This window comes from Gouania willdenowi, chromosome 7 (assembly GCF_900634775.1).
Source record: "Gouania willdenowi chromosome 7, fGouWil2.1, whole genome shotgun sequence".
Lineage (NCBI taxonomy): Eukaryota > Metazoa > Chordata > Actinopteri > Blenniiformes > Gobiesocidae > Gouania > Gouania willdenowi.
The window spans coordinates 14,908,329-14,928,861 of NC_041050.1; the positions used below are offsets into that span (position 1 = coordinate 14,908,329).

Genomic DNA, 20,533 nt, shown 5'->3' on the forward strand with positions numbered 1-20,533 from the left:
CTCCTGTTTATGTTTGTGCTGTAAGTACAAATTATTCAGTGCCGCTCCTGCACACACAAATAAATTCCTGCGTGGTTTAAACCTCCCAAAATGTTTAAAACTACATTAAGATATGAGACACGTATTGTGTTGTTGAGCTCAAGCCAAATGTGCTAATTTATTCAGAACCAACCGTGAGAGGGAATCTAACGTTGGAAATCCCAAACAAAGAGGTTTATCCCACAAACCCGGGAACGCCTTTGTCCCCGCCTCCTAATGAAAGACTCGCACCCCATTGGTCAGAGCTGGGCACTACGCCCTTGTGATTGGCTGGGGGCCTGGTCTGTTGTTCCTGCTCGCCTGGGATCAGGAGCGTCCGTGACAGTGGAGAGCTTTGATTCACGCTGGCGGGGAGTGTCGAGTTTGGACGTGGAGAACAAATTAATGCTTCCACCACGGAGTGCACGAAGGTACGTTTCACCTTAACCGACCTCCAGGGCTTTAACACTCCTTTTGGACACTAAATATAGATAAAAAATGTTTAAAAAAAAAAAGTCCACAGCCAGGTCTCTGACTTACACTTACTTATCCGTTCTGCGGGGCTGTGTCCAGTCCTTTCCACTTTGCTGCTACAAATCTGGTTAGAAGCTATGGGCTGCAAAAAAAAAAAAAAAAAAAAAAAAAAAGCTGCAAATAAAATCATTAGAATATTGATGTTTGTTTGCTGAGTCCAGGGAGTGTTGGTGCCTCATTCCTACTGACATATACTAATTGATTATGCCATCATCCCTGGGGGTAATCTATTAACCCGATTGCCAAGTCAATTTTTTTTGTGAGGTAAGGTTTCTGACACTTTATATGGACGCTGAATGTAACCATTATTGTAAATAATGACTGTGTTTTTTTGAGTCAAACAAAGGCCCAACATGGCAGGTGGATCCTCTGCTTGTCCCTTTGAGCAACCAACAGTCTGCATAGGACCAAGTCCCAAGGTCTCAAATAGAGGAAACAAACTTCATCCCACTCTATCGTTGTGTATGGACACATTTTTTTTTTTGGAATATTGTAGAAAAAAAGCCAATAGGGATTCCTGAGAGTGCACGTTTCTCATTTTGAAGTAAGCAGTACCAGCTGTTCTGTATCTGTACTAATTTATCAAGCTTGGTTTGTACACAATATAGATAGACAGAGGCGAAAGTAACTAATTACAAGTACGAGTTACTATTACTGAGTTGCTTTTATGGGTACATGTACTTTTTTTTATTTTTTATTTTTTTATGTATATTTCTAAATCAGTAATATGTTACATTTCTACCAGGGTTGGGGTCAATTACAATTATGTCTTCAATTACCCATCTTGAATTATGATTACAGTAACTAGCATTTTCTTCCAATTACAATTGAATTACATTTGTTTTTTTTTTATCCCCAGAAAGTCAATTACAATGACGTTTTCAATTACTAAAGTTCATTAACAATTAATCACAATTACTGAGCTTGAAATCAATAACCTAAAAGTTCACTTTTTTCTTGTGTTATCTTTCTGTTAGCATCTCTTATGATAACAGGTCCTAAATCAGCTGTAAAATACATTAAAAACACATTTCTATCATCTAATTTCTTTGCTGTTTATATTGGTTACCTTGTTAGGCTTTTATTTTTTTATAATAATAACCTTGATACTAAGCATATTTTAATAATTAAATGCATATGTATAGAACTGTACATAGAACTAACATGGTTCCCAAGTTTTGCGTTAAATTACAATTGACAATTCTTATAGAATTGTCAATTGTAAGTACACAGTCAATTCTGATTACGACATCAACTCATTTTTAAAACTACAATTACAATTAGAATTACGCCATAATTGTAATAGATTATAATTGACCCCAACCCTGATTTCTACACCCGACCGTTATTGAGTAAATTATTATCATCTTTGTTTTAAAATGATCAACGGACATTGTGAAACTACAAAAAACCGAAATGACCAGACAACAATCAAATACATTGCATCATAGACGACCAATCAGATTAAACGTAATGCACGGCGCCAAAACGGCATTGAATGGAGGTTATTTTTTTTAGAGCATCACCAGAAGAAGAAGTCGCCTTTTGTTGCTTATGTGCACCGAAGTGAACCATGGACGGAATAGGAGACAGTCCAGAGAAACCGCTGGCCACAACTTTGTGACATATTTACGTTCAAACACAGGACTAGTGACAGTATCATAATGCAATGTAAACGTTGCCTACCTTTTTAGGTTCATACATGAGATGTTTACTGGATGCAAGGGAACCGTGGCAAGATTTACTACCAAAAATAAAAAGTGACTATTATTTTGAGTACTGTTTAATTGAGCTATTTTTTTTACTTGTACTTGAGTATTTTATGCATGACTTGCTTGTACTTGTAGTTGAGTACAATTTCAGTCAAGTAACAGTACTTCTACTTGAGTAGGACATATTAGTACTCTTTACACCTCTGAATCTAGATGAACATTGGTTTTTTGCATGGATCTACCAACCAGTGGATAACTGGGAGGATATTTCCATGAGATGTAAATAGTTTGCAATTATTAAGAGAACCAAGAGGCAACTCTGCCACTTGAAACCTTCCAGGCCACAGAGTGTGTTTTGGTGATTTACTCCTGACTGGCGAACCCCATGGTGTGAGTATCCCTGGAATGCTGGGATAATTTTCCATGGAAGCTTATTTCTAGATATCAGATGACTTGTAGGAAAATTTGGCATGATATTTGCTGCCAACAGCTCAAACACACACTTAAATATGAATTGCTGTTAAATTACAGTTGCAGTAAATGGCCATGGAATGAAATACCAACCGATACACACTCCTTTGCTTTGTGGGAAGCCACCAAATGTACCCGGTTTGTATGGATGGAAAGGGATGAAGCTTTACTTCCTGCTTACTGGGAAGAAAAGTTGGACTTTTTTACATTTAATGTTAGATGTTGGCAGGTCAGAGGTTAATTGACTATTTGTAGTTTTGCTCACTAGATTTAGCAGAACACCTTCAAAACTAAAGCCTTGTGATCACTACTTTTTTTGCAATGATCTTTAAATCCCACCAAGATATATGAGCCTTGTTTATTTAACAAAGACACCAGTAGAACTCTTAGAGGTATGAGTAGCAGTCTGATTATTATCAGTTCTCTCTGTTTTATGCTGTCACAGATTTCAGATCACGTGTCATCACTTGGAAGGATAAGTTACCTTCTAGGAACTGATACAAATGAGTTCAACAACAAATGGAAAAAGGCAGCTTTAAGCTTTTTTTTTCCTTCATTTAAAACCTGATGTTAGTTATTGAGCTGTTTGACTGGAGCAGGTCCATGGATGTTAGCACTGGAGGGCTGATGCATTCATTTTTCTGATACATGTGAAGAAGGTCATGCAAAATTACAGAAAAATACACAAAAGGACAACAATAATAACAGGAAAAATATATATATATACAAAATGATGACAATTTTACACAAAATTACTCCCTAAACGCACAAGACGACTACAGAAGAGTAACTGAAAAAGATAAAAAACAACATACACAACTATGACAGAAAAATTTACCAAAGGATAACAAGACACAAAAAAGTGGAGGAAAATAAACAAAATTACAACAGAAATCAAAAATCAATCCAAAAACACAATGAATAAAAACAAAAGTAAACAAAGAAACACACAAACTCTTCATTCTTTCCCAGGGCTGGGTGATTTTGCCTAAAAAAAATCTCAGATTTTTTAAAGAAAAATTGGAATTTTGATTTAATTTTTGATTTTTTTTTTTTAATGCCCTTAAAAATGACTGCAAACATCAAATATATTGTCAAAAGTGCAACTGTATTATTGTTCTGAAGAGTTGAAATGCATAGAACAATCCTGGCTCACATCGCGCTACGGCAACCCACAAGGACGTAACGCGAAAAATTCTGAAAAAGCTGTGGTGGGAAAAAATATCGTTTTTATCTACAAATTCGATAAATTAATTAAATCAATTTTTTTGCCCAGCCCTATTCTTTCCTGTACTAATGTTCAGATTGGTTATTCTAACTGCTGAAATGAATGTTGATAATGTGGGCCTCGGATTGGACAATCATATTCATGTGGCCCCTGCTGTGTTAAAAGTTGTGATTAGGGATGAATAGACCAGATGACTCTCCTCCATCTCACAGCATCTTAATGTGAAGATATGCTAATGCATCCCTGTTATTAACCCTGTGCACACCCCATTAAGGCCACACATGGGACCCCAAGGTCTGACAAAATGTGGATTTTGTGAATGATGGCCACGTTTATGGTGACGATTGTCTCTTTGTGTTCCCTACAGCAGGAGGAGAAGATGAATGTGGAGGCTCTGAGCAGAGCGGAGCTGCTGACTCTCCTCAGTATCTTAGAAGGAGAGCTTGAAGCCCAGGATGCAGTCATACATGCCCTCAGGGTGAGTTAGCCTGCCCTGCAACACATACTCCATATTTTACCACTGAAGCAGTTCCTGCTCAACTCACATTGGAGTGCTTCTGCATAGTTTGTTTCTACTCCACTGAAAAGCATTCAGTATTTGCCTTCCCAAAACGAAAAAGAAAAGTGTTTTAAAGGGGCAGTACTAAAAAAAAATAAAACATTTTATAATGGTTTTGCTACAGTGATATACATTCCTTTAGCCTCATTCAGAGGGACGAAGTTAAAAAAGTTCTGTTTCCTCCCTCTTTTGTTATTCTACATTTTGTAAAAAGTCAGCTCCAAACAGGCGAGTTGGATTTTTCTCTCGTTATGACTTCACAAATTTGGAAACTCCTCCTCCCGACAATCCTGGCTCCACCTAACCTATATTAGAATGTGAGCTCCTCCCTCTCAAACTACCTCAAAGGTAAAACAAACAATGTGGTTAAATATAGAATAATACTTTATTGTCATATGTAAAGCTACAGACCCAATTTTTGTTCTCTCCATTTAACCCCTCCCTGAGGAGCAGTGGGCAGCCATGGTGTAGCACCCAGGGTGCAGTTAGGGTCAATATAAGGGACTGATCAACATCCCACAGTGATGGACCAGGAAGATTCAAACCATTGAGCCTACGATTACAAGCCTACGCCCTTAATCACGAGTCCTTTTATCTACAGGTAACATATTTACGTTCAGTTTATAGATGAACCAGTATGTAGATAATCCTAAGTGCAGTGTGAGTGCTCACAATGGGTTTCATTTTTAGTAGCTGTTATATCGCCTCATATTGCCTTTGACATGATCTGATGTGTCTGTGACCAAATGTGATGCAGCAGTTTGACAAAACAAATAATTATCACCTTAAATGGACTATTCTTGTGGTGAGGATGACAAGAAAGTGACTTAACAGCTTAACACTCCGGTGAGTGTTTGAAATGGCTGACTCAGCTGACAGTTTACTCTGCTGTTGCTGCCGCACACACACCCTGAAGCAGTGTTTGTTGGACTCACAATCACAATGCTCTCTTGAATGGCCAAGTGTTTTACTGTAATGTGCAGTTATTTGGCTGACAACAATAACAAGTGTGTGTGGATAGCAAAAGAAAATCGCTATGGTGATCACCCTCTCCTACAGCGAGGCATGACACATGTCTACAGACAAGCCCATTCATACATATGCATGAAGGCCCCAAAAACAGGCTGTTTTTAGAAGCGTCATGAAAGTGACTTTTCAGAGGGCTAAAACTCCAGAAAACCAGTGAGTTTGGGAAAATAAACCTCAAATGGGCTTCTTAGAACAAATGGAGATGGATGAAAAAATAGCATAACACTGGACCTTTAAGGCTAAAATGAAACCGTTTTATGATTACACTTTTTCAAGGAATGCGAGCTCACAGGGAGGAGATGAGGAAACAGGAAACTGAGGAAACTGAGAGACAATGGCGCTAGAGTCATTCCGGGCACTCCGGCCCTTTCATTCCACTAGAGCAGCCGGATAAATACTAGTCAGACTCCGCATTGACCTTGGTGACATAATCTGTGTTCAACAAATGTCTTTAAATATAGTATATACATCTAAAAATACACCACATGAAACCACTCAGCTCCTTCAAGAAGACGGTCTCGAATTTTTTGCACTCAGCTTGGGAATTTGCATAAACTGACAATAAGCAACAAAATACTGGTTTGATGCTCTTACCTCTCAACCATCAAACCTACAGTCACACTCTGAATGTGACCTCACAGAGCCTCAAACATGTTAAAACAGATCTCAGTCCATGTTGTAAGACTCCATTTGTAGCACATTTTCTTTTGTCAAACGAATGTTAATGATGCCTAACAATACATAGGGTTTTTTTTTACACTAAAACAGTGATTCTCAATCAGTGATTTGAGACCCACTAGTCGCACACACCCCTAATTTCACGAGGTCGTGGACATTTCCAGGGCAAAAAAACACTCCTTGTGATTTGAAAGGATTTATTTATGTACCTAACAGGAGATGGAGTTTTGTACATAACTGTTTTTACTCTTTGATAATGCAGCACTGTAGTGTTAGGTGTGATGTCCTAAATGCTAGTATTACTTAGAATATTTTCTTTATTTTCTGCACATTGTTTTAGTTTTTTAGTTTAGTTTTTAGTTAGTCCATGGTATTGATCACAGTATTATAAAAAGGTGTAATGGTAGTTTCTCAAAGCCAGACCAGTTTAGAACCACTAATGCCTCGCTAAGCTGTTTGTCTCAGGTTTAAGATGCAATACAAACAATTATATCGCTATAGTTTTTATGTGATCCAGGCAGTGTACTGTATGTTTGACCTCAATGTTTTATGAGCTCCTCATACCTTGGATTATCAAAATAAGCTACACATGTGAACTGAAGCACCTCCTGCATTACTTACTTGGTATGCATATTGCATTGCAGCATTGTCAGAGAGGGGAAGAATTTAAAAAATATAGCATAAAAATATAAAAAATAAAGAACCTTAAAAATTATAAAAGTCATAAACCACCTAATAAAAGCCAGACTGAATAAATAGTTTTTAAACTTGCGTCTAAAAATCGTGATGCTCTCTGCTCCTCTTAGATTCCCTGCCAGGCTGTTCACCGTCTTGGATTGTAAAAACTGAAAGATGAGTCTCCAAACTTCTGAGTTTTGATCTTTGGTACAGTTAAAAGAGTAGTACAAGAGGATCTGAGGGTCCAGCTGGGATCATAAACTAAAACCCTCTCTGATAGGCAGTCTGGGGCGAGGCCGTGTAGTGCTTTATAGAGCAGTGGTTCTCCATTTTTTTAGGCTCAAGTACCCCCTTTCTCTTATTTCTGAATCCAAGTACCCCCTTTGTCCAACTACAACATTTTGCTTTGAAAACTAAACAACTTTAGAGCATAATGATGGAACGAACAAGCAATAACACATTTTAAAGAATCTCCTTTTTTAAATAACTGGAAAGAAACAGTATTTAATGCAGTGATTACCAACCTTTTTTGGTGACTCCAAAGACTTTTTTTTTTCTAGAATTTGTTTTTGATTATGTTTGAGCTTTTTTTTTTTTTTTACTACATTTTAGGTTAGCTAGATTTATATTTAACAAAGTGAAAGTATAAATAGTTTTTTTAAGATCGTGTTGTTTCATTAAAAAAAAAAAAAGAAAAAACATTTCAGGCGACCCCATTTAAACTGCAGGTGACCCCACATGGTTTCCCGACACCAAGGTTGAAAAACACTGATTTAGTGGCTCCTGAATAGATTAATTTCTATAGTTTTGAGCATTTCCGGTCATCTCCCAACACGGACACTTTATGAGTTAATTTGCCACTTTCTACATACCCCCTACCCCCTGTAGTGCCATTGCATACCCACATTTGAGAAACACTGTTATAGACTAATAAAATATTTTCAAAATCAATGCAAAGGGAACCAGTGCAAAAATTTAAAAATTGGAGTAATGCATGTGTGTTCTTCTGGTTTTGGTCAGAACTGTTGCTGCAGAATTTTGAATGAGCTGGAGTTGATTTATTGTATTTTTTGGTAGACCAGAAAGGAGAGCATTACAGTAGTCAAGCCTGTTGGTGATAAAAGCGTGCATTAGACTCAGTTTGTCTCAGAGAGAGAAAATAATAATAATCCAATAATTAACACTACTGTTTTGTCCTGGTTTCATCATAAGTACTTAACAAAGACAGATTCCATCAATATTCCATTCAATTTTGGAGGGGATCTGGATCAATATAGTTATTCTGGATCAGTTTGAAAAATTGAAGAATGCCTATCTCTCATCATTGGTGAAATTTCAAAAAATCATATCTCTTTTCGTAATTGTTTGATCTTGATGAATTTTGCCTCAGTTATGTCGAGGTGGTTCCTCAATTACCCCACAGAGTTTGGTGTAAGTTATTGTGAATGACTTATACAAAGAGAGAGATCTGATTATGGGCAGGGTTTTCTTTGACAATGATCTTGGCTGTTATTGTTGATGAACAAAGTCCAGTGTTGGCTCAGGCCAAAGCCTGTTCAAAGACTGTCAAATAAGTTCTGATTTAAAAAAAAAAAACAAAACTGTGGACTCCATGATTTACTGAAGGAGCCTTTTGTGCTTTGATTGATAAGTAAATCAAAGATCACAGCATCTCTTTGCTGAATTTAGTTTAATTGGTGGGTTCCTACAGCAGCTGCTTCATGCTTGGCTGAAGCTGAATGCTGGACTCAGTGTCTGCCACCACTGCATTATCTGAATGAATATGGACTTGTTGGGAACTTTATCTCAAAAGCAGACTAGTACATTTCTGTGCTGAAGGGAAAAAAAACATCTGACCACACCAGTAAGTCCCTTCTGATTCATCCAGTATTTGATACAAGTCATGACTCTTCCTGTGGCAGCCCTTATTTCTTCGATCTCCATTCCTCCTTGTCTTGTCTTCAAACACAAGCTCATTGTACAGGCCTTTGATCTTTAACTATGACCCTCGCCCCCACTGCCCACTCACACATTTTGGTGGTCGCTCACAGCCTGCAGTGTTTATTATGGAGAGGATGTATGCAGTTGTGAGCTCAAATCACTGACTTCCCTTGTTCCCGCTGTGAGCCCTGTACACTGTACAGTGAATTACTCACTGGTCAATGTGAGGGCAGATTGTATGTGGAGAGGGGAGTGCCTTGTCTTGCCCCGAGCTCTGTCACTGTGATCAATACAACACCCAGGAAGTCTGGTTTCAGTGTCTGACTGTATTTCTCATTTTCAGAGTTTTACGTCGTCTTTCTCTGAATTATTTTCTAACACGTTGATACACCTGATGCATTTTCTATATGTGCCTTCTTTTGTATCTGAATGTTCTTTGCAGTGTCAGGTTACTCTTGTTTACCAATCCTAATCCGTTCCAATAATGTTTACTGCATGTGAAAGCGGAATCGGAACTCTTCTCCACCTTCTTCAAATAGTGTCACCTCTGACTCAGTGAGTTGTTGACTTGAGAAGCCTGTGAACTGCTCATGACAACTCAACTGCACTCTCCAAGTTTTTAATCCTTTCTTCTCTCAAATTCATTGAAAATCTGGAGCGGCACCAACGCTTTCTTTAAGCCTCCCTCCGTCAGACTTGTTTCTACAGAGATAGAATTGTGCTGGTTTTACTAGGGTGAACATTCCATAGAGCATGACACCAGAAACAGGTCCTGCATTCCAAGAGGAGTGGCATCTCTTTGAACTTGGAGCTATCTTTATTTAATAAAAAAACAATGCTATTTTTATTGCCCTTCTCTGCCTGACGGTGCAGATTAAAAACCTAACAAGCTCTTTGCAACACAAAGCAATATTGATTCTGCATATTGCTGTGTGAGAAGAAACCAAAGGAAGATCAAAACTTTTGACCACTAATGCCCTCTTTTGTTTTTCACTTTTCTCATTGGATATTAATGCAGATGATAAATCTGACCATGGAAATAGCCTTTGCTCTGTGTTTGTGTGTTTAAAAACATTGTAATCGCTCTGAGCTTGACTTGGTTAGTCTCTGATGAGGTCATTGCCTGCAATCCTAAAAAAATGTCCATTCTATTTTTGCAGGCTGACGTGTGTTCCTGATTCCATCAACAATAGGGACTTGCATGGGCGTGGCCTCAGATAGGAGGCCTTATACTGTTATATTTTTCTCTCATGGGAAACTTGCTGCCAAATTTGTATAAGTCAAGATTCATATGTGAATAATTTGCAACACAGCTTCTGAAGGTTGTTTGTTTGCTTGGCATTCTGAAATGTCAGTGGACTAGTTTTAGGTCATCAGCCGGAGGCCTGGAAGGAAGTAGATCTCTGACCAGAAAGTGCCGAGATCACATCAAACAAACCAATGGCATATTAATGCTTTTATCCGTAACAAACGAGCACACTTACAGAGTGCTTTAAACACACTAATAATGTTCCATTGGAGGAACATGATCTGTGTAATGTCTCGAATAAAGTTTTCTAACTCATTTATAGTTTCATGTTCTAATTTCTCACCACAAACTGAAAGTAGATGTGGGAAAAAAAAGTCCAATATTGGGAAATTGTAAGAGATACAGAAGCAGTTCCTTGTTCCATGCAGCCAACTACTTCAATGTTCTCTCCCTGACTACACAAGATAACATTCAATGCAGTTAAACATTACTTTTAAGCTTTTGTTTTCCGCCTGTTCAGTTATCTCGTTGCCATCTGTGGTTAGTGCGTGGGTGTCGCTTGTTAAGAAATATGTTGCAAGCCTTAATCACACACCTTTTATTACTTATCATAAAGCATGTCTGTAATTTCGCAAATCACTTAATCAAGTTATGGTACAGAAATGTACCATAGAGATCAGACTCAGATGTTTTTACTTGTGCCAGCAGACAATAGAGATTAGTTTCAAGTCATCTAAATTAAATTTTATTCCAATCCGATACAAGCGTTAAGGCACAAGTTTGCAGTCAATTGCTTGATTTCAAATGTGTAACACCATTATTTGCTCAATGTGAGCTGTTACAGTTATACACACATTACATACATGTTTTGTGTTTTATAGCTGAGGGAGAAAATTGGTTAAATAATTTACTCTCACTACTGTCTTAATCCTTTTTTTTTTTTTTTTTTAAATCATGTTTTGTGATTGGGATTGTAAATGGAGGACACGTTCTCAAGCATGCAGAAAGCAGTTTTTTGTTTTTTTATGCAAAAACCATAAACGGAGGGAGGGATGAAAAATCAGAAAAACCAAGGTGATTTATTTATTTGTAGCAGAATAAAATACTCACTTTTTTCACAGTTAGTGCCAAAAGACTACAAATAGCTTAAATTGATTTCTTGCCAGTTATGGTTTCCTTCCTATTAAGATGATTTGCTGTCAATTAATATGCTGTTGAATTATTGGACCCAGTATTGGGCGTGTTGCTTTGCATTAATGTGTTGGGATTTCATCCTGTAATAGTGTATGAGATTGTTAAAGAGGAGATAAAAAAAACTAGTAATATAATCACCCTGGGCAAGCATAGACTGATAGCGGTAAAGTGGATTCCTTCACTAGCCTATTTGTAAAATTAGATTAAGGAGGCTCTGTACATTTGTAACAGGAGACGTGTGCACAGCACCATTCAGAGCCGTGATCGTAGCCATGCATCCTGTCAAGCTCTTTGTTTCTGAGGCTCACTGAAGAAACAGGACTCGCCGGGTCTTTCTAGCTCACAGCAGGTCACGTTTGTACCCTGAGGTTATACGTATAAGGAGTTTTTTTAGGTGGAATGGATCAGTTGTCAGTTGTATCTCTTACTTTGTTGCTGCTAGAGCAGGTATTGCTGGAAAAGACACATGTTTTCAGACACAGTATCGCACAAAACTGTAGTTTGGTTAAGTCTGAATATGTCTACAGACAAGTCAAGTATTCTTAGATAATATTCTTAAAACCATTAGTAATTGCACAAAAATGAGGGTTTTGAATGAAGATTTTTTTGTGTGACCTCTGATAAAAAGAAACCCACTCTGTCATTATGATCCTGACATAAAAACCCACAAACTGACCCTACCCAAAGCCACGGCTCACACAAACTGTGAGAGAGAGTGACAGAAAAGAGAGCGTGAGGAAAAGACCGGACCATGCCTATACAGTAATTAGGGGTGTTTTGTAGGGTCCATTTGGCAATATATCGCGACATTACGTCGTGCGATTCTCGGATCGATTCTAAATGCATCCATATCGATTTTTTTTTTTTTATTTAATTTTTTTTTATTTAATTTTTTATTTATTTATTTTTTTTTAACCTTTATTTGACCAGGAAAGTCTTTTCCACTGCAGGAGACATTGTAACTGCACAAAGAAGTGTGCTGAAAACTGGGCATGTTGACCAGCTTGTGTTTTTTCAATAAAATCTAAAAAGAAAGTACTAACTTTCTGTATTTATTTGTTGTTCTGGTCATATACCTCAGTTAAGTTGCACTAAAGTCAAAGTTGGTTTAAAAGCCACAGGCAGATTGTATGTTTTTTTTATTATTTTATTTTAAGTGGTTGGCACATGGCATGTTAAAGCTGATGTTTTGAGTGTAAAATATGCCAATAAACTATATTTCATACATAATGTTCTCATGAAGGTGTACACATTTACAGATTAGTTGTTTCTTAAGTCGTATATTAAAAAAAAAAAAAATCGCAATAATCGCCTTATACTTTAATATCTGGATATATCGTATCGTATCGGGATATGAATCGTATCGGCAGATGCCAGGCAATACACACCACTACCTATAATGATCTGTTTTAATGGCTCTTTAACTTAAGAAGCTTGGGGGTCTTGTCTCAGGTTTGCAGCATATTAACTCTACATACTAACCCAAAGCCATCCATCTAACTGCAGGTATATCCTACCTGTGCAAAGGTGTGTCCAGTATTGTTCCGCCCTGGTCTTAGAGCCAGTGTGACAAATAGGATGGCATGTAAATGAAATTAGAGAAAAAGGGTTTTTTTCCTTAAGAAAAGATATTGAACTAGTGCAGGAATGCAGTGCCATGCGTGTTAGGGCAGCGAGGCAGGAGAGGGCGAGGACGGTGCTCTGGGGGTGTCCTATTAGGAAGACACGGGGAGACAGAGGTGGTTGTCCTGAGGCTCTTTGACATGTAAAGTAAACTTTATCCACCTCATTTTAAAATGTCTAAATGTGTAAGGATCATTAAAAAATATTTTCCAACAAATTGTGTAACTTTTGTGTAAAAGTTTCTGTAAATTGTGTAATTTTGGTCTATAAAGCTGTATGCTATTACAGTTTTTTTTTTTATTATTATTTTATTATTTTAGTTAATGTTCAATCTACCAGTTTAATTGGTTTAAAAACTGGTGTTTGGGTCTGTTTTTTATGGCCAGCCCTCCACCCTTGCATCCCTTAGGAGACGTTAACGTCTGCCTCTGGTGGGGGTTGGAACGCAGTGCCTCACCTCTTTGTGCTTGGTTTCGACGGGAAAGGCCATCTGCTCGTGCTCAGTCCAATGATAACATCACTCAGTCAGAACACATTTCCTGTCACACTTTTGTTGTGTGCCCCAAAGCTGTGAATCCCTATGTTATCTGCTCAGTTCATTTTTGTGCAGAGATGCTGAGTGGGAAGAATGCACTGTCTGCACCTTCAAGACTGAACATGTGCAGGAGTGTGTGCTTCATCACAGGCTCTACATGCAGGCTAAATAGGGATTATTGTTGACTTTGATGAATGTGATTGAATGTGTTCATTGTCAGTCAGAAAACTACTGTAGTTCTGGCAAAACAAAATCACATTTTTAATTGGGGAAGAAAAAGGAATGAATCACACTTTAAAGCACAGAAAACTGCTGAGCTTGCGATTTGCCACCAGTCAAACAGTCAGCACAGTATTTCATTCAACAGACAACCCCTACTGTGCAAATAAAAGCCCTCAAAGTGCACTGCTTTCTGCAAACATTTACAAGCGTGCATTGTTCCGTGAGGAGCAGGGAGGATCCTCATCATTAAGGAGAAAAATCTTGAAATGAGAGGGCAGAAACTCATCAATATAGAACAAGCAGTACTTTGCTTGCGTCATGTGTGTCCTTTGTGAATCTGTGTGTGAAACATGCCTACACACACACACAATGTACTTATAATGTTTTCAGACTAATAAACTGGTGCTGAGCCTTTTGCAAGGTGTTCTACTGTAATGGCAGCTGTTGTAGACATAAAATAAGGTATTTCCAAGGATCCTTAGTAAACACTGTTTTCCAAAAAGTCTGAAACACCATTGTGGATTCCTCCAGCAGTATGTGTCTGTTCAATGTGTCTGTTTTTTACCTTTCAGGCTCAGCAAAGAGATACTTTTGTCCAGGAGCGCTATGGACAGTACGACCTCAGCGATCCCTTCTTGGCCCTGCAGCGGGACAACGAACCTGTTGACCGCCAGAACACACTCTCTCAGCAACACTCACATCTGCAGGGCCGTCCTGTGGGCCCTAACCCTCTGGCTGTGCTTAAACTGGTAATGGCTCACTGCAAGAGCATGCAGGAGAGGATGATGGGACAGTTGGCTGCTGCTGAGAACAGACACAGGAGGGTAAGAGGCTTTGGTTCATGTAATAATATATGCTTTTATCTAATTTGGTACAGTTATTCTCCACGACCCTGAAAAGGGGTACAAGCGAACGGGTCAGAAAATGGATAAATACATGGATGGATGGGTACAGTTATTAGAAACCATTCCAACTGCCTGTGGTATTTACACTAGACTTCATGGCCCTCATTTATCAACTGTTCGTACATTCAGATCTGAGCGTACAACGAACCTACTACCATATTCACTCAAGCGTCGGTATTTATCAATTTTGACATGAGTGTTTGCCACAATCAGGTCTCACCATCAGGTCTGACCTCGTGTACGCAAATCTGAGTGTGTGGATTTGCGGTGCAGGCTAGCACAGCAAAACGTGAGTGAGTCTGAAAATAATTATTAAGCTAACCTCAGCTGTCATTTAATTATAAGCAGAGACACATTCAGAACAGGAAAATAATATTAAAATGAATTAAACAGAATAAATTGAATTTCCAAAAAGCCCACTTTTTTACTGATACCACTTTTTGGGTCTTTCTTTCAAGGAATACCGTAGTACCCCACTGGTAAACTGTCTGAGCAGGAGTGTGTGGTTTGACAGTGCACGCGTGCGCACACACCCACACACATATGCGGAGTGCAGCACTGCTTCTGCTCTATATTGGAACGGGGGAATGCTGCTGTGTATCATCCATGCTTTTAAAATGTAAAGTACACCGTAAACTTCTGCAAATGCACTGCAGTATTTATCAGTAATGATAAAGCATAAGTGAAATTGGCTAAAAGCATAATAAACACAGTCAAAGGACAACATTTAGTCATTTTTAAGGCTTTTTTTAAGGGTTTTGTTAATTTATTTTAACATGTTATTTATTGCCTAAAGCGTGCGGACAACTCAGGTCGATATAAACGGCATATTTTCGTGTGTCTGTCCAGGATCTCTGCTGTGAGGTTTGTTCGCAGTGCGCACAGGGGGGCAGACATCGCCTGCTTGGTAGCTGATCCTATACAGAGCGTTTTATGAGTGCCTTTATATATATTGGCCAACAGGGGCAGCAAAATGCTGCAAGATTGTATCTTTAAGTGCAGTTTTCACACTGTCAAAAAGCACATCTTTGTTTTGTCACACCTCTTTTCTTGTTTGTTTCACATCAGTGGGCAGGGCCTTTAAATCAGGAAAATTTAAGGGTGTAACATGTTAATGTCGGTCAAATTCAGCCACCGGATTTATCAACACCCAATCATTTGTACGCTGGGATTGGTCAGATACAAATGTTTTGTAAATAATAATCTCAAATTTGCACCAGTTTTGCATGCATTACCAATATCCAAAATATGTGCACATTTATTTTGGGAAAAAAATCTGTACTTTTGCAAGATTTTATAACCATCAAGACGACCATTGCACTTCAGTGATACAGCAGTGCGTCATGTCCAGTATGTAGTTATACACTTTTGTAATCATCCTCAGACCCCAGTTTGAGAACCACTGAGTCAGCGAACAGGCAGTAGGCTCATGATTATAAGATTCACTGCCAATGTATACACGCGTGTCATGCGTCATGTGCTCTAACTATTCCTTATTCTGTGTTTATTTATTAGATGATCTCCGACATGGAGACAGAGAAGCATCACAGGGCTCAGGAATCAGCGCAAAACATCAAGTTCAGCTTGATGCTACAAGCAGAAAGAGACAAACTTTTGCAGCAGGTGGGACGTTCATGTCAGAAACTCTGATTGTACATTTGTATTGAGTAAAAATGGTGATCACTAAGCACATCTGGGGGATGGGCTTCCTTTTCCTCCTCTCGACCTGTCTGCACATGGTCCTTTATTTTGCTGTGATTTAACACGGACTGTGGAGGGGTCATGAGCTCAGCTCTGTGGAACTCAGCAGGTGGAAAGGGCTAGGCCTTTTAAAAGTACACACACACACACACACACACACACACACAGAGAGAGAGAGCAGTTCCAAGGGAAACAGAAGAGGAAAAGACCATTGTTTGCTTGTCCAGCAGCCATGGGGTTTTACAGCCTCAGGAAATGTGAAATAATGGGTGTCAGCATCGAAAGCAAGGTCAGACATTTCACTACACACAAATCTTTGGACTAAAAACTTATGTAAGAAAGAGTTCCTGATCCTGAATGTGTTTTATTCTCCCTCAGGCTTTCTTGCCTGGAGTGTGCATTCATTTTACATTAACCGCATGCACTCCTTTGCATTCGAACGCCATTAGTTAACGTCAGATATTCATCAAAGCATTTAAACATGACAGTAACCCTCTGCTGACCTCACTGCAAACTGAGTCTTCCATAAGCATGTGTTACATACATTTCTCATAAGAGAGAATACTTGACACGTTGCCTTTTTGTTGCTCTGACTTTCATACTTTTCTTTTTTTTATCTGACTTTATTTTACTCACAAAGACTTATTCTATTTCTCATTAAAAAATGTGTATTACTTTATGCCAATGCAGTCAGAACACAGAGAAGAAATGAAACTGTTTGAAGCTTTGTAAATTTTTGGTAACACTTTACTTAAAGTTTTATACATAAAGCTGACATTACACTATCATTAGCATGAACTCGTGCAGTGCCCGTAGGAAGTATGTATTGCTAAGTTATGTCTAGAGAAACACTTTGAGACATGTTTACATGGGAGCTTTAATTCCTCTTTAATTCAGAATAAAAGTTCACCCAAAGCGAGCAAGAAGTGAAGCAACAGCGGAGTGTTGGCGCTCTTCTGGCCAGGACGCCCCAGGGCGGTCTTCTGGCACGCACGTGACTCTAGTGGCGGTATTATTGCAGTCCAAACAAATTTGACCTTGCACAACTTTGAACCAAGCAGCAGCCATGTTGAAAGTCTTAAGTCAATCTGATCTGATCACAGAGATATTTTAGGAACACACAGACAGAAAGAGATTCCTTGCTTTACATATAGACAAGGTGTCATGAAGGCTCTCATTAAGTGTCGTTCGCTAAATTATGACACCTTGAGAGCTATGTTGGCATTTTTGGGGTTAGGTGGAGGGATCTAGTGGCGGTAAAATAGGGTTAGGGTTAAGATTAGGGTTAGGGTAATGACAGCCTTCATGACACCTTATTCACGCTAATGACCGGTATTGTGTCAAAATAATGATAGTGTAGTGTCAACCTTATGTACAGAACTTCAAGTTCAGTGTTACATTTTCAACTATATAAATAAATGATGTTTGCTAACAACTGAAACTTGTACAGAGTAAGGAAGTTGTCTTTACAACCTAAAATTTAAACAAGATTTGCAGTGCAATTTTGCCACCTTGTGGTCAAGTAAGGAGACGCTTCCATCCTGATGGGTTTTTCTCTTTATTTCTTAGTTGGAAATTGAGCGTTCAACAGTGGAAAGGTTGGAGAAGGAACAAGCACACGCAGTGAGCGAGGTGGAGGAGACTTTATCCAAGCAGCAGCTGCTGTCCTCCACTCTGACCCTGGAGCTTCAGAGAGCCGCCAGCCAAGCTCAGGAGGAGGCACAAAAGGTCTCCCAGCTTCACACGCTGCTGCAACAGGAGAGCAGTGCGCTAGAGAAGCTGCAGGTGGTTCTTCAAAAGGAGACAAGCAGGGCGGCTCAGCTGGAGGCTCAGTTTGAGAAGCAGCAGGCTGAGATGGACACGGAGCGAGAGCAGATGAAAGCGCGGCTGGCCAAAGGAGAGGAGAGAAGTAGAGACCTGGAGAAACAGGTGGAGGAACTGAAGAAGAGCTTGGCTAAACTTGAGGGGAGTAAAGGAGAGTTGAAAGAGCATGAGGTGGCGGTGAAAATGAACGTTGCATCTGCTTCTGTTCAGACTGAGCCAGATGGAAAGATGAGTGTTATTGCTAAAGCTGCCCCCAGGCCAAAGGTCAACGGCCTTTCTGCTCATAAAGAGACTGATGCAATGCAGGATGGGAGAGGACCTGAGAATGGGGGCATGGTGGAAAACGGTGGAGGAGCTACTTTACATTCCCCTCTTCATCCTCATCCTCACTCCCCCTCCAGCACAGCATCCTCCTCCCTCTCCTCCTCCCCCATTTCCTCTCCTGTCCTAGCAAAGCGTCTGGGCAGTCCAGGGTTCCATCAGTCCTACCAGGCTGGAGTAAACCAGCGTTTCCAGGCCGCCCGGCACAAGTTCCAGACCCAGGCCGAGCTGGAGCAGCAGCAGCAAGGTGGACCTCTTTCCCCCAGAGACCTCTCCCCCACCACCTCCTCCATCCCCCTTCCCCCAGAGCACAACACAGCCAAGCAGCTGGCCCGCAATACTGTCACTCAGGTGCTGTCCCGCTTCACAGGTCAGCAGGCCGGAGCCAAGCCGTCTCCAATTAGCAGCTCCCCATTTGGTACCGACTACCGCAGCCTAGCAGCATCTCCCCCAGGCGGGAGGTCCCCTTCCTCAGGGCCTCTGTCCCCAGTCTTCCGCTCCCCACTTACTCTTCGTTCAGAAAAAACCCATCCTCCTGCAATATTTCCCAAGAAGCAAGGCATGAGTCCAACACCAGGCTCACCCAGTCACTCAGCTCAGAGCAGCCTCTTCCCAGAGCTAACTGGGAACTGTGGACATGGCAACAGCAGCCAAGAGGGAGCTAAAGAAACAGACTTGGTTTTGTCTTCTATTAGTTAACAAGTAGACTACACAAAACAACTGCAAACAATGTGAGCAGTTTCTATACTATCTTTATTTACCTTTAGAAGAAAAATGTGGATGCTTCTGAGTTATTGATTTAAAATATGCAGCCCTACCTCTAATCGACCTCCTGACAAACTTTTGGAAAATAATTTGAAATGAAAACTCTTTCAATTTGTGTTTCTTCTACCTGTGATTTCATCATGTTGACTTTATGAAAAGCTTTCTTGTTATTTTCACTTCTCATGTGATTCTCCAAACCTTATATTAGCATCAGATGGTTTGTTTGTCTTTCTTAAGCACTTCTTCTCCATCAAAATGATTAAGCTACCAATCTTTTTGAAGTAAAAAAAAAAAAAAAACTACCTTAAAGCTGCAATATGTAAGTTTTGCTTTTTTGGCATCATTTGTTCAAAATTCCATAATGATCTTTGAGGAAATTGTAAACCAAAGTGTTCTGAGTGGACAGTGAAATTCTCCTTCTCCTGGTCTTTTTTACATTTAGAAATCCAGGAGTGTGATGCTGGATTTCAGCCAATCAGAGATCTTTCTACAAACGCCCTTGCTCCACAGGGTGAAGTCAGGCGCATTCACGTACCATTGAGAGTAAAAGTGCAATGACGGATGTCCCAGCAGAAGTCCCCATCATGGCATTTAACGAAACAGTTACACGGCAAATCAAGTGAAAAAATACAGACCAACTAACTAACACAAGATAAAATCCCTACATTTGCCTCTAATTCTATTGAGAAAAAAAGTCGCTAAGAGCGTTCACAAAGACACTGGTAAGGGAGGTTAAGTTTCGGTTTCAAAACTGAGTGGAGAGGATTCTACATACTGCAGCCTTAAGTTAATATCAACGACTACAAAGGCTAGTGCTTAAGTAACAACTTTCCAGTCATGCCCAAGTTAAATCATAATTATCCAAAGTGACATTTCTCCCAACAACCCTCTGTGCTACAGCCAAGCTGTAGAGGAAGTACTTAGAAAAAAAACGTTTCCAAATGAGTTCTTATGCAGTTTCTGTTGACATAAAGTACTGTTAAGTGTAAATATGTACCAAACATTTTTAAATGAAACAGCCAACAGCTGTGAAGATGATTGTCACACTTCCAATGAAGACCAATTTTGCACTGTCACTGTCTACAGATTGGGATCTTCTTTTCAGATCTTTGTATAAACCTGAGACTATCAGTGAACACAATGAAAACCTACTGTAATTATGTTTAGTTACACATGTTATGATTTTTCTGTGCTCCACGTGGAATTGCTTATTTTTGTTGTGCTTTAAAAGGCAAAATTTGCTCATTTTATCCCTTCACATACATGAGGCTAAACTGTAAATGAATAGATGATTCTTCTTGATTAAACTGTTCATACCATTTAAAGGTGTTGCTAGTCATTTTATG

At 39.4% G+C, this 20,533-nt stretch overlaps 1 protein-coding gene across 3 annotated transcripts; it reads left to right on the forward strand.

The window, feature by feature from the left end:
• Nucleotides 1-339: 339 nt before the first annotated feature.
• On the forward strand, nucleotides 340-20,512 carry cttnbp2nlb (CTTNBP2 N-terminal like b). Of its 3 annotated transcripts, XM_028452916.1 has the most exons (6): nucleotides 340-449; nucleotides 4,331-4,441; nucleotides 14,244-14,495; nucleotides 16,092-16,199; nucleotides 17,847-19,153; nucleotides 19,630-20,512. In XM_028452916.1, the coding sequence occupies exons 2-5, from the start codon at nucleotides 4,343-4,345 to the stop codon at nucleotides 19,119-19,121; spliced, it is 1,734 nt and encodes a 577-aa protein (XP_028308717.1). In that variant the 5' UTR covers nucleotides 340-449; nucleotides 4,331-4,342; the 3' UTR covers nucleotides 19,122-19,153; nucleotides 19,630-20,512. The 3 variants fall into 3 exon arrangements, with proteins under 3 accessions (XP_028308717.1, XP_028308716.1, XP_028308719.1); XM_028452915.1 differs by having other exon boundaries at nucleotides 17,847-20,512; XM_028452918.1 differs by having other exon boundaries at nucleotides 349-449; nucleotides 4,334-4,441; nucleotides 17,847-20,512.
• The last annotated feature ends 21 nt before the right edge of the window (nucleotides 20,513-20,533 follow it).